General features: G+C 36.7%; 1 protein-coding gene across 1 annotated transcript in view; it reads right to left on the reverse strand.

The window, feature by feature from the left end:
* LOC128638672 (circularly permutated Ras protein 1) overlaps nucleotides 1-15,516 on the reverse strand; it is a 184,251-nt gene that overhangs the window by 104,591 nt on the left and 64,144 nt on the right. Inside the window, exons 4-5 of the mRNA XM_053690786.1 lie at nucleotides 9,836-9,925; nucleotides 8,910-9,061 (exon numbers count right to left, since the gene is read on the reverse strand). Of these exons, the coding sequence (XP_053546761.1) occupies nucleotides 8,910-9,061; nucleotides 9,836-9,925 (242 nt within the window). The remainder of the gene's footprint in view (nucleotides 1-8,909; nucleotides 9,062-9,835; nucleotides 9,926-15,516) is intronic.

Here is a 15,516-nt window from a genome sequence, read left to right on the forward strand (position 1 = left end):
ACAAATCATGAAGGTCTAGGTTAGTTAATGAGTTTTTAACTGTTTTTAGGGTAGATTTTGGAACCGTAGATACTCCTCGTGAGGAGTCTAAGCTTGGGTCAAAGATGATGTTGAAATCACCCGCCAGGAAGATCACTCCCTTAGCTTGGTCTAGCAGCAGATTCGTGATTTTTTTAAAAAATTTGGTTTGGGCTTGATTGGGGGCGTATATATTTAGAATAGTAAATTGTTGGCCATAGAGAGAGCCTGTTAGTAGAATGTACCTCCCCTCTGTATCTTTAACCATATGGTTTACATGTACGGGAAGGGACTTGTGTATGAGTATTCCCACTCCTCCTTTTTTGTTTGGGCCAGAAGCAAAATGCTTTATGGGGAAGTGGGGTAGATTCCAGCGCGGTTCTCTACCTTTTTGAAAATGGGTCTCTTGTAATAAAATAATTTGGCTTTTAAGTTTATTCAGTTCCCTAATAGCAATAGACCGCTTGCCTGGGTTATTCAACCCCTTGGCGTTGATGGACGTGATTTGGAAAGAATGCTCTCCAAATCTACTATGGTGAGCTGGCATGGTGAAGGAGAAGAAGAAAAAAAAAAAAAAAAAAAAAAAAAAAAAAAAAGGGGGGGGAGAAGGGAAGAGAAGAAGGTAGTAAGGGAGAAGAGTAGCTAGAGAGAGCGAGGGAAAGGAATCAAGGAGTAGAGAAAGAAGAGAAAAATTAGAAAAACTTTGAAGGCTTTAGACAGGGGAAGTATCTCCATCTCTGACTAAGTGGGATGTATATCTGAAAATAGAAATATAAGCTGGCAAAAGGGTTGGTAGAGGAGGGAGGGGGGAAGAGTTGTAATGGGGGGGTAAGGGGTTCAGGTGGGAAGATATAGTGGGACGTAATGGGAGGGGTGATACTGGGAAGGGGTGAGGAAGGGTCCTATAGTTCTGGGAGCTGAAATGACCTCCTGATACAAGCCGTAATCTAGAGTTATTAAAAGAGAAATAAATACAAAAAAGAAACAAAAATATGTGAGGTCGTACAGGAGTTTCAAGATTCATTCAAACAAGGACACAGTTACAAACCTTAGAATATGTATATCAGTGAATGAACTAATAATAGATATTAAATCTCTATAGCATTGAAAAACATTTTACCCAGTCTCACATATTTGAAAATCTTAAGGTTATAAATGTTTTTTTTTTTTTTTTGAGAACTCTCGTATATGATTTCAATTAACCTTAAACAACAGTGTGATTAGGCTCTATAAACATACTAGGTCATTTGAAAATATCAAATATGTAAAAATAAAGTAGAGAAACTCAGAATGATCACACATTCGTGCTATATACTTTCTCCAAAAAGGCTAAGTTCCTGTCGTCTGGGAACAGAGACAGTATAAAAGATGACAGTTCAAGTGATCTTTGGTGTGCCTTGTCAATGAAAGTCTGTGTATATTTTTACGGAGCAAACATTTTCTTACAGCACTCACCGTCTGTTTCTCAGGAGCCACTGATGACAAAACCTTACTTGGCTTTTGAGATTTAAGGTGTTAAAATCCAGTGGTCTGTAAGGAAAGTAGGTGACATCTTTCAGCGTTGAGTAAGACTAGAGCTTGCTGTATTTCCTGCTATCTGGTGTGACACAAGGGGTCTATGGCCTTCTTCATCGTCCGGGTTCGTGGGTAGTGACAGTTCCCTGTAAAAGACATTTGGATCCGAACCAGGCCTGAAGATGGCGGTTTTATTGTTGGATGTGGAGATTAGGGAGACAGGAAATCCCCATCTGTAGGGGACACCGTGTTTCTTCAAGGTAGAGGTGACATGAGAAAGTTCTCTTCTCTTCTGAAGTGTAGTAGAAGAGAGGTCTGTGAATAGTTGGATTTCTTCTCCGGCATGAAAAATTGGGTGTTTTTCTCTCGCTTTTCTGAGCAGATCTTCCTTATCCTTGTATTTTAAAAATTTGACAATTATGTCCCTCGGCGGGGCTTTAGGGGGAGGTTTAGGACGTAGAGCTCTGTGGGCACGCTCTATATGAATTTCTTCTGCAGATGGGTCGTCTCTGATAACTCTGAATAGGGCTTGAAGGTAGCCCTCAATCGCAGGAGGAAAGATAGATTCGGAGACACCCCTTATGCGCAAGTTATTGCGCCGTGTCCTGTTTTCCAGGTCTTCCAATTTGTCTGAGAGGGTGTGTAGTTTGGCTTCATGATCTTGTAAGCTGGAGGAATTGGAGCGAGCTTCTTCAGCGAGGGCTTCTTGATGTTTTTCCAAGGTGACCACTCTTTTTTCCATGGCCCCCAGATCTTTCCTCAAATCACCAAAAAGGGTCCTCATTTCATGGAGGACCACCTTTATATCATCCTTAGAAGATAGGTTTATTATGTCTCTTTTTGTAATGAAAGAGCTTGGATCTTGATCCGCTGTCTGAGGAAGGGGTGTCATGGGGGACTGCATCTCTCTGGCTTCCTCTGTATCTGAGGAGGGAATTGGGTCTTTAGGTTTTAGATAATGACTCAGTGATTTGGATGTGGAGATTTTATCACTTTTTATGTTTTTTTTGCAAGGCATCCCCCTCACATACAACCTGTGCAGCCTGGGTTTTGAATGAAGCAAAAAACAGTTCACACTATGTAATTGTGTGTTTAGAATGTCTCCTCTGTCTTCTTGGAAAAGAAGGAGATAATATAGATAGAAGGAAAAAGGAGTGTATATCTTTTAATTATTGTATTCCTGTCTGAGATTGTGTTTTGCGCCCCAAAAATATGCTAAGCGTTAATGGAGTCTCCTGCTGTTACTCCCAGCCCTGTGATTGACAGAGTTCCACAAGTTTTAACAATCGGGGCTTTTATTATTCAGAGTATCTTATCAGGCAGCCAGTGGAGTTAAATGTGGGGTCAGCTCCGTGTCAGCGGCTATGCAGTATTATATTGTGAGGTGGCTTATAACAGTTAAGGTGTCCGTGCTGCCACCGGAGATCCGCTTGTATCTGTGAGGTAAGGCGGAGTGATATGATGATGTGGTTAGGCCGCTCTCGACTTACGTGCTGGATGATGGTTCGGGGACAATGCGATCAGCACCCGCATTCAGCCTCTGTGCCCCGCAAGTGCTGCAACGATGATCCTCCGGGTCATCAGACCAATAGGCCAAATATCCTTTCTGGGCCCTCCAACAGCCCTGAACAGTCCGGGTCCTTTGCCGCCAAGTGGGCTACGTGTCAGAAGGCCGCAGTAAACAATATCACAGGGGGTAAGTGAAAGCTGAGCAAGTTTTGTCTCGCTCCGTGCCGGGTATATGGTCAGACCCTCAGGTGGGAAAGGGGAAGGGAAAAATTAGGTTTTGCCAGCTTTTAAGAGCTTTTTGACAGAGTAGGAGATAGGAGTCTTCCTAAAAAGCAGCCATCTTCTAGCGTGGCTAGACTCCGCCCCCACCTTTCCAGTTTTTTATGCTGAATAATGGTGCAGGGATTCTAGGATATCACTTTTTATATCTTTGAATCCTAATGTTTAACTATCTTTGATTCGGTGGTTAAGATCACCATCATTTAGTTCTACAGGTCTCTTCGGTTCTTTCAACCTGGATCATGATCTCTACAGATGCGAGTCTTTTAGGTTGGGAGGCTGTCTGAGGATCTCTGTCAGCACAAGGGGTTTGGAAATCTCAGGAGGCGAGATTACCATTTGATATTTTGGAACTCCGTGCATTCTCAGAGTTCTTCAGTTGGTTTCTTTTTGAAGAAGAGACGTTTATTGTTTTTTCAGACAGACAATGTCACAACTGTGGCGTATGTCAATCATCAGGGTGGGACTATCAGTCCTTAGGCTGTGACAGAAGTATCTCGGATATTTGCTTGGGCTAAATCCAGCTCCTATCTAATTTCTGTGTTTTTTTTCCCCAGGTATAGACAATTGGGAAGCGGATTATCTCTGTTAATCAAGCTTTACATCCGGGAGAATGGTCTCTTTACCCAGATATGTTTTTCAATTTTTAAGATGTGAGGGCTTCCAGAAATAGATCTGATGGCATCTCATCTAAACAAGGAACTTCCCAGGGGCCTATTCAGGTCTGGGGATCCTCAGGCGGAAGTAGTGTATGCATTGACACTTCCTTGGAATTATCAATCTGCCTATATTTTTTCATCTCTGGTTCTTCTTTTAAGAGTGATTTTCAAAATCATCAGAGAGCAATCTTTGGTGTGGCTGGTGGCTCCAGCATGGCCACACAGGTTTTGGTATATGGTTCTTGTTCGGATGTCCAGTTGCCGATCTTGGCTACTTCCATTAAGGCCAGACCTTATATCTTAACATTCAGGTTTTTTTCATCAGAAATTCTAATTATTAATTTGATGGTATGAAAATTTAACGCTTAGTACTTAGTCATAGAAGTTTCTCTGTCTCAGTGATTAATACTATGCTGCAGGCTCGTAAATCTGTGTCTAGTAGGATTTATTATCGAGTTTGGAAGATTTACATCTCATGATGCTCTTCTTATGAATTTTCTTGGCATTATTTTAGAATTCCTAGGTTTTTATAGTTTCTTCATAAGGTTTTGTCTGCATGTTCCTTGAAAGGACAAATCTCTGCTTTTTCTGTGCTGTTTCACAGTAAGAATTGCTAAATCTTTCTGATATTCATTGTTTTGTTCAGGCTTTGGTTCGTATCAAGCCTGTCATTAAGCCAATTTCTCCTCCTTGGAGTCTTAATTTGGTTCTGAAGGCTTTACAGGCTCTTCTGTTTGAGCATATGCTTTCTTTGGACATTAATTACTTTCATGGAAAGTATTGTTCTTTTTAGACATCTCTTCAGCTAGAACAGTTTTTGAATTATCTGTTCTTTCTTGTGAATCTCCTTTTTCTGATTTTTCATCAGGATAAGGTGGTTTTTGCTGTCCTCATTTCAATTTTTACCTAAAGTTGTGAATTCTAATAACATTAGTAGAGGAATTATTGTCCCTTCCTTGTGTCCTAATCCTAAGAATTCTTTGGTAAGATTCTTACATTTGTTTTGGATGTGGTAAGAGTTTTGAAATATTATGTTGAAGCTACTCAGATTTCAGACAGACTTCTAGTCTATTTGTTATCTTTTCTGGTTTTAGGAAAGGTCAGAAGGCTTCTGCCATTTCTTTGGCATCTTGGTTAAAGCTTTTGATTCATCATGCTTATTTGGAGTCGGGTTAATCCCCGCCTCAGAGGATTACGGCTCATTCTACTAGGTCAGTTTCTACTTCCTGGACTTTTAAGAATGAAGCTTAAGCTTCTGTTGATCAGATTTGCAAAGCAATAACTTGGTCTTCTTTGCATACTTTTACTAAATTCTACCATTTTGATGTTTTCTCTTCTTCAGAAGCAGTTTTTGGTAGAATAGTACTTCGGGCAGCTGTTTCAGTTTGATTCTTCTGCTTATAATTTCAGTTATTTTCATTATAAAAATTGAAACTTTTGATTTGGGGAGTGGATTAATTTTTCAGCGGAATTGGCTGTCTTTATTTTATCCCTCCCTCTCTAGTGACTCTTGCGTGGAAGTTCCACATCTTGGGTATCTGCTATCCCATACATCACTAGCTCATGGACTCTTGCTAATTACATGAAAGAAAACATAATTTACATAAGAACTTACCTGATAAATTCATTTCTTTCATATTAGCAAGAGTCCATGAGGCCCACCCTTTTTGTGGTGGTTATGATTTTTTTGTATAAAGCACAATTATTCCAATTCCTTATTTTTGATGCTTTCGCTCCTTTCTTATCACCCCACTTCTTGGCTATTCCTTAAACTGAATTGTGGGTGTGGTGAGGGGTGTTTTTATAGGCATTTTAAGATTTGGGAAACTTTGCCCCTCCTGGTAGGAATGTATATCCCATACGTCACTAGCTCATGGACTCTTGCTAATATGAAAGAAATTAATTTATCAGGTAAGTTCTTACATAAATTATGTTTTTTCCCTTTGTTTTACAGACAACAAGATGTCCTTAGCCATAAACATGGATATCTTCTATTTTATCATAGAAATTGATAAAATACTGGCGTTTGGTATCAAATTGTACATTTTCTGTTATGCTAAATGAAATATAGATGCTGACAAGAGAGGTTTATTAATGCTAAAAGTTATAGTATGTTGAATAACCACTTTATAAGGATGTAGTAAATTGTTAGAAATATTGATGATGAGATCTGAAGTGCGGTTGTTTGCTGCCCCCTAGGGGATTAAAACTGGTATGACAGCCAAATGAATTGTCTATTGAAACACATGCAAATCCAAATAGCCAATCAAATTTTTCAACTCGAAGGGCCAATCAATGCTCAGCTCCGTTAGGGCCAATCTGAAATCTTGTGGGAATGATTAAAGAAACGGGGGAGGAATTCTTTATTCTTGGAATAAAGATCCAGGCTCGCTGCACAGACAGACTGAAAGAAGCATTAACTTTTGGAAAGAAAATACATAGGCTTTGGTGCCAAGTATACTCTCTGCCATTTTTGGGGACACTTTCTTGAACAAAGAAAGATTAACAATTCTGGAAGTATAAACCTGTGCACATTGTGAGTAAATCCTCCATAGATGACCCACAAGAAAATCTGGAATATGAAACATTGATCTGCTTATTTGGGTGAAGTATAAGAAATTGTTAGATATATAATTTGATATTTTAAAGCAAATACATTCATTATTACTGCGGTCTAATTACAGTTAGTAAATTTAAAAGGGCCCAAGTTGTATTTTAAACTTGTGTTTCATAGCCCTGTGTATTTTAACACTAATCATTGATGCTAAGTAATTTATATTTGGATATATATATATATATATATATATATATATTAGAATTTGTCATAACTGTAGATAATTAAGAATTTATTTCAGCTCAGATAAATTGGCATAGGAGTTGGTTGTTTGTACAAATAATATATACAATTTCTGATGTTTTAAATTGGAGTTATATAAAATCATTTGTGGGTTAAATAGCTTAGTTGTATTAATCTGAATGTTAGTGGCTCATATCTTGGTATCTCATTGTGGTATTTTAATGCAACTCTGATTTGGGAGATTATTGTGAATAAGGTGATTTTTATGATCTTTGTATAGCATATTATAACGGTTTATGCTGGTATAGTTTGATTCATATCTGGTTTCCTATAAATATAATTCAATGTGTCTATACATTTTAACTAATATAAATAATTTAGGAATTTACATTAATTATATTGTTTTGTATATGCATTTTATTGGGGGTTTGTTTTTAAAGAATAATTATTAAATATATTGTATTATAACCCGGCCATATACTCACAATATATTTATATAGGAATGTCCCCTATGTGAAGAACATTGGAATGTAAAATACACAGTAAAACACAAATATTAATATTGAATACAAATTATTTATTATAGCCCTTTGCAGTCAAACACCTTCTCATATACCATGCCCATGGAGTTACAAGTGAGAGGGCACTGATTGGCTAAAATACAAGTCTGTCAAATGAACTGAAACAGGGCAATGGGTAATAAAGGGATTGTCTATCTTTTTAAACAATAACAATTCTGGAGTAGACTGTCCCTTTAAATAATGTCTCTGGTCTGCTTAGGGGTGGCCAGTTTTCTAGTGCTCTGATCTAAGCAATCACTGTATAGAATGTTGTAGGGTAAAATAAATGTCACAATACATTAAGTATGACAGAGGAACTCCAGTCTCTGTGGAAGGAGTGGGACAAGCACAGTATTCAGTTATTTTATTCCAAACACAGAGAAAATGAATAATGATAAATGTGGCAATGTTGTTTTAATTTTCTTAAAGGGACCGTTTACCCTACATCTTTTATCCCCTTTAATTTCTTCCCAATTATCCATTTTACCTGCTGGAGTGTATTAAATTGTGTACTCATAGCTAATTTACCTTTATATCAGCATTTATATCAGCTTTATATCAGCTTATTTTGCCTGTGGCCTTCCTACCTATACTGAAAGTTTCTAAACTTAAAGGGACAGTCAACACCAGAATTTATGTTGTTTTAAAAGATAGATAATCCCTTAATTACCAATTCCCCAGTTTTTTGCATAACCAACAGTTATAATTATACAAGTTTTACCTCTGTAATTACCTAGTATCTAAGCTTCAGCAGACTGCCCCCTTATTTTAGTTTTTTTGACAGACTTGCATTTTAGCCTATCAGAGCTGTCTCCATGGTAAATTCACGTGCATGAGCTCAATGTTATCTATATAAAACACGTGAACTAATGCCCTCTAGTGGTGAAAAACTATCAAAATGCATTTAAATTAGAGGCGGCCTTCAAGGTCTAAGAAATTTGAATATGAACCTCCTAGGTTTAGCTTTGAACTAAGAATACCAAGTGAACAAAGCAAAATTGCTGATAAAAGTAAATTGGAAAGTTGTTTAAAATTTCATGCCCTATTTGAAACATGAAAGGTTTTTTTTTTTGGACTTGACTGTCCCTTTAAGTATACCCTATAGAAAATTATTTAAACAGAGAGAAAAGCAATACAATGTTAATTTTAACTTGTTCTCTCTATATTGGGCTTTGGTAAACAGACATAGATAATATAAAGAAGAATGTGTGTAAAATGTGATACATGGGTTGTGGTTTCAAAGAACAAAATCAGCTATTTCATATACAAACATAAACCAAAATAAGCAATTTCTCATACATTTAATACTCTCTAGCGGATATAAAAAGTAATTGGAAACACATTAAGGGAAAAACAATTTTACAGTACAATGTCCCTTTGAATATTTTATGGATGATTACATTTTGATGTTTGGTGATTTGTCATGGAGAGATTCTCATAAACATTTTGAATGCAGCAAAATCTTTTGAATTAAATGTCTAGTTTATGATGTCAGTTGTGATTGTATGCATATTAAGACATATAGATAGACAGATGTTTGCACACTGTTACAATATTTGATATCAGTAATACCGTTCAATCCTGGACTCCAGTGCACATAGAGTCTCCTCTAGTTTGCATGGCATGGGCTGGCATTTCCCTTGTACTGTTAGATAATCTGGATCCAGCAACTCTGAGTCTTCTAGGACTTTCGGTTCTAATGTCCCATCTCCATATATTTTTATCTGGTAAACAAATAGATTCAATTAGTAGGCTAAAGTGCTGGCAGCTAAAACGGCTTGCAAGGTCTGTATTACAAAGCTATATATATATATTCCAGATGGATTAAGCACACCATATCCTTGCGAAAATAAAGATAGCATAATGGAAAGCTGAGTCTTCATGTTTATGAGATATATATATATATATATATATATATATATATATATATATATATATATATATATATACTGTATATACATATATATATATGCATATGATATGTTAAAGTGTTCGGAAAGATTCGACACACGACTACAAAAAGTATTGTAATTACAAGCATTTCATATCCCTTCAACTGTAATGTGGCTTTTGTGTATGCAAGGTTTTAATTGTTCTGGGTTAATAAATACAAAAACAAATATGGCTAGCCAGTTTCACCCTGGTGAGACCAATTTGTTCCTCTGAGCCCCCCATCAACGTAAGTTTACTTAATTCAGCAGGCATCTTACCACATCATAGTATAAAACATTTTTATCATTTATAAAACCAGAATTTATCAAGGGATTTATTGTTATTTTTTTATTTGACTAATTTATCTAATTTGTAAGTTTTTACTTTATTTACCAATATATTGGTAAATGTGTTCCGTTTGTGAATACTAATTCAATATCTAATAAACTAAAATGCAATAATGTTTCAGCCCAAATTACTATTATTGTTATTTTGTGAAAATACATCATAAAAAAGGGAATACAAATACCCATCTATTATCAGAATACAGTCAGAACGAAACTTACTTTGTCACTAAATGTAATAAGGGCCACTCTTCTCTTAGGACAATGTCTATAAAGATTGTACAAGGATTCGAGCAACCCAGTCTTCACAGCCTGTGGTAACAAACAGGGCTGGATTAGACTAAAGACAAATATGATTTGCAAAAACAGAAATGAAATGATATTTTAGTATACATGTAGGTATTAAAACTGAATAATAATAAAAAAATATAAGAATGAGAAAACAAATATAAATAATTAAATATTAGTTAACAGTCAGTTCTTAACTATGTTTATTTTTTAAAAAGCATACATACCAGCACTATTTTAAAATAACAAACTCTTGATTGAATAATAAAAACTACAGTTAAACACTAAAAAACTCTAAGCCATCTCCGTGGAGATGTTGCCTGTACAACGGCAAAGAGAATGACTGGGGTAGGCGGAGCCTAGGAGGGATCATGTGACCAGCTTTGCTGGGCTCTTTGCCATTTCCTGTTGGGGAAGAGAATATCCCACAAGTAAGGATGACGCCGTGGACCGGACACACCTATGTTGGAGAAATGGTGCATTTTATTAACAAAATGTGCAGGATTTTTGCCAATGTATTTCAGTATAGGTATACGTCCCATAACAAATGGGTACCTGGTCTTCTTTGCTTTGGCCAATTAGAAGCCAGATGCAAATGAGCTTGGGCACTCCTGTAAGTGAAATTTGAAACAACTGAAAGGAACAGATTTATCAATTTTATAAAATCGTGAACCTGTCTGCTCTTGATCGCAAATTGTGGGGCGTAAATATTTATCATTGCACAAGGGCACACCTTGTGCAATGCCACCCCTATACCCCCACACAACTAATTGCGTGAGAGTAGGCTTGTCAATCAACCCGCTCAAATGAATCCGGTTTGATTTTCATCCGCCAACTCCAGTTTGGCGGAGAGAGTTTATGAAGCAGCAGTTTAAACTGCTGCTTCATAAATATCAGTTGGAGGCTCAAATAAGCGAGCCTGCAACCGATCGGGAGCATCATAAATCTCGCCATAAATCTTGTCCAATGTGTCACCTACCCATGCTACATAATCAGGGTCAGGTAAACTGTATTTTAAGTAAAATGTGTACTATTGATTCATATTAGAGAATTTCCCCAACAAATGCTACATCAAGGAATACTAGCTAAAGCTACTAGTACTTAAATTAAGGGCTCTGTTTGTGAGACTTTTCGGTTTGGAGACAAGAATAAAGACAACAAGCAGAAAGGAGTCTGGTTCAGTGGAAGTGATAAATTGTGTTAAAGGGACACTAATGCAAAACTTAGGGCCTGATGATCTAAAGTTCTCAGCTGTGCTGAGATTATCTAAGAAGAATTGTAAAGGCAAATTTTAGCTTGAGAGCTGTTTAACCCCTTATGCATCATTCAGGATGTGAAGGAGAGACACACGTATATTACAGTATAATTCTAAAAGAAACACAAAGATTTTGTGTGATATCTCTTCACGTGTTTAGGTTCATCAGCCCCTTATGTATATAGTCTCAGCATTAATGTATCTTATTATGGCTTAGATAACATTATTATGTGCTTAGCCTTGCGCAAACAATAAAACACAATCGAGTATTAAAAGTTGTTTGTTTAAATGTATTTTAGCCAAAATTAAACTTTTAACGAAAGTATTTTTATCACAGCCGATACATAAATAACGTGCTTAATACTTTCAATAGAAGTGGTAGTGGAGAGCACATGCACAAACAGAAATACCGCTTTCCTATTTAACCCCTTAATGACCGGACCATTTTTCAATTTTCTTACCCTTAATGGCTATTTTTACATTTCTGCAGTGTTTGCGTTTAGCTGTAATTTTCCTCTTACTCGTTTACTGTACCCACACATATTATATACCGTTTTTCTCGTCATTAAATGGACTTTCTAAAGATACCATTATTTTCATCATATCTTATAATTTACTAAAAAAAAATGATAAAATATGAGGAAAAAATGGAAAAAAACACACTTTTTCTAACTTTGACCCCCAAAATCTGTTACACATCTACAATCACCAAAAAACACCCAGGCTAAATAGCTTATAAATTTTGTCCTGAGTTTAGAAATACCCAATGTTTACATGTTCTTTGCTTTTTTAGCAATTTATGGGGCAATAAATACAAGTAGCACTTTGCTATTTCCAAACCACTTTTTTTCAAAATTAGCGCTAGTTACTTTGGAACCCTGATATCTGTCAGGAATACCTGAATATCCCTTGACATGTATATATTTTGTTTTAGAAGACATCCCAAAGTATTGATCTAGGCCCATTTTGGTATATTTCATGCCACTATTTCACCGCCAAATGCGATAAAAAAAAAAAAGTTAACTTTTTCATAAATTTTGTCACTAACTTTAGGTTTCCCACTGAAATTATTTACAAATAGCTTCTGCAATTATGGCACAAATGGTTGTAAATGCTTCTCTGGGATCCCCTTTTTCAGAAATAACAGACTTATATGGCTTTGTGGTTGCTTTTTGGTAATTAGAAGGCCGCTAAATGCCGCTGCGCACCACATGTGTATTATGTCCAGGAGTGAAGGGGTTAATTAGGAAGCTTGTAGGGAGCTTGTAGGGTTAATTTTAGCTTTAGTGTAGTGTAGTAGACAACCCCAAGTATTGATCTAGGCCCATTTTGGTATATTTTATGCCACCATTTCACTGCCAAATGCGAGCAAATAAAAAAAAAAAACTTTACATTTTTCACAATTTTAGGTTTCTCACTGAAATTATTTACAAACAGCTTGTGCTATTATGGCAGAAATTGTTGTAAAAGCTTCTCTGGGATCCCCTTTGTTCAGAAATAGCAGATTTATATGGCTTTGGCGTTGCTTTTTGGTAATTAGAAGGCCGCTAAATGCTGCTGCGCACCACACGTGAATTATGCCCAGCAGTGAAGGGGTTAAATTAGGTAGCTTGTAGGGAGCTTGCAGGGTTAATTTTAGAGATCAGCCTCCCACCTGACACATCCCACCCCCTGATCCCTCCCAAACAGCTCTCTTCCCTCCCCCACCCCACAATTGTTACCGCCATCTTAAGTACTGGCAGAAAGTCTGCCAGTACTAAATAAAAGAGTTTTTTTTTTTTTTTAAATAAAAATTATAAAATATTTTAGTTGTGATGGACCCCTGCCTTAGCACCAACCTCCCTGATCCCCCCCTCCAGCTCTCTAACCCTCTCCCCTACCTAATTACCGCCCCACAAACCAAACTATTTTAATGTTATTTATAACTTTTATTTGTATGTTTAATTATTTCTGTAGTGTAGCAGCCCCCCCCCACAATACCCCCACCCCCTCCTCCTCCCAGATCCTTTTAAATGTAAAAAAAAAAAAAAAAAATACTTTTTTTCCCCTTCCTTTTTCATTGGATCGTGTGCCAGCGAGCGCGCATCGTGCACACGCGCACACACGCTCCCTCCTCCCACCGGACAAAGGCACCATCACTACCGGTGCAGAGAGGGCCACAGAGTGGCTCTCTCTGCATCAGAGTCTTGTAAAGGGGTATTGCAGGATGCCTCCATATCGAGGCATCACTGCAATACCCTCAGAGCTGCTGGAAGTGATTGTGATCACTTCCAGCACTCTGTTAGACAACTGACGTACCAGGTACGTCCATTGTCATTAACTGCTTGTTAATGCATGACATACCTGGTACGTCAGTTGTCATTAAGGGGTTAAAGCTTTTGAAAACCAGATATACAGTATTATTTTTTGCTACTGTGCATTCAGACATGGAAAGAGAATATCAAAGAACATAACAAAAAACTCCAATACTTGAGCTGAATTTCTTGCGCTTGAGCATTATCCCATATTCATTTTAGTGCTATCATAGAAAAATATTATCTGAGGGAAAGAATGCACCTGCACTATCTGACAGATTACTGTATCAAATTGTAAAATAAAGTGGTTTTTGTTTTTTTACAGTAACTACTGTACAATTTGTTGATTTACTACATGAAATTTGTCAATTCCTTAGTCTACCTTATTATTATTATTTTTTTAAAGTTGGCAACCCTTCTTCACACATTAGTCACTTAGGTTTAAAATGAGGGGTTATATAAGCGCTATGCATTTGTTTATGGTGGGTTTTTCTTTAAGGGCTATTAATACACTGCATGAGGTTTTAACATAAAATATTTAATTATGTGTAGTTAAATAACTTTGCAATATAGTTTCATTGTTTATTTTCTGTAATTTAACTCTGCAAATGGTTGTTTTTCTAAATTCTACTGAGTTTCTTTAAAGTAATGGGTGTTGCCATGTTTGAACTTAAAGGGACATGAAACCCACATTTTTTCTTTCATGATTTAGAAAGAGCATACAATTATAAACAACTTTCTAATATACTTCTATTATCTAATGTGCTTCATTCTCTTGATATTCTTTGCTGAAAAGCATATCTAGATATGCTTAGTAGCTGCTGATTGGTAGCTGCACATAGATGCCTCCTGTGATTGGTTCACTGTGTGCATTGCTATTTCTTCATTAAAGTATATCTAAAGAATGAAGCAAATTAGGTAATAGAAGTACATTGGAATGATGTTTAAAATTGTATTCTCTACGTTAATCATGAAAGAAAATGTTTGGGTATAGTGTCCCTTTAAGTTGCCCCTTATCTGTTTCCCCAGCTGAAGATAATTAGGGACAGATATAAAACAGGCACATACATAGAGTAACCTAAAAGCGATGCTACACATAGATAAATAGAAAACTAGTTCAAACATGGTGGATTACGTTTTTCTTTATACAAACAAAAGTACTTTATAGAAACTAAAACTTTACACTTTTATTTTCAATATTTAAACAACTAATATACAGTATCTCACAAAAGTGAGTACACCCCTCACATTTTTGTAAATACAGGTGGCCCTCGTTTTACAACGGTTCAATTTACACCGTTTCAGAATAACAACCTTTTTTTCCAGTGATGTGACTGCTATTGCAAAGCATTGAGAAGCAGTGCATTTATTAAAATAGCCAGTAGGTGGAGCTGTCGCCTTGTGTTGCAGCAAAGCCAAGCAAGCTGAAATTAATCAGTTTAACCAGACCTGAGCTATCGAGCAGATTTCAAAGGAACAAGATCTTCCTGTCTATAAATCAGCCCAGATTGGAATGCATAGAAAGAACTGTTTGCAGAAAAATGCAAGTGAGTCTGTGTTGTGTGATTATTTTATTAGGTTTATAATGCTGTTTAGCATTTAAAGTCTTCATTTCAAAGCTTTAAAAATAATGTATTAGGTGTTACTTATGACAATTTTGAGAGGGGCCTGGAACCTATCTCCCTCACTTCACATTGACTTACATTATACACTGGGTTTCAATTTACAACGGTTTCGATTTACAACCATTCCTTCTGGAACCTAACCCCGGCGTAAACTGAGGGCTACCTTGTATTTTATTATACATTTTCATGTGACACTGAAGAAATGACACTTTGCTACAATGTAAAGTAGTGGGAAAAATGGAAGAAAAAGAGAAGCGCTTGTGTGTACCAGTCAGGTGAAACAAAGATAATGTATATCCAAAACAGGGTACTCACATTTTCCAATAGCACTCATACAGTGCTATTGGGCACATACTGGGTAATCACAGCAACCCAGCTTGCTGAATCTCCAACGTGTGTACAGGAACACTTGTGCTTTAAATCCTTGGAGATGGATCACAG

Source organism: Bombina bombina, chromosome 8 (assembly GCF_027579735.1).
Source record: "Bombina bombina isolate aBomBom1 chromosome 8, aBomBom1.pri, whole genome shotgun sequence".
In the NCBI taxonomy this organism is placed as follows: Eukaryota; Metazoa; Chordata; class Amphibia; order Anura; family Bombinatoridae; genus Bombina; species Bombina bombina.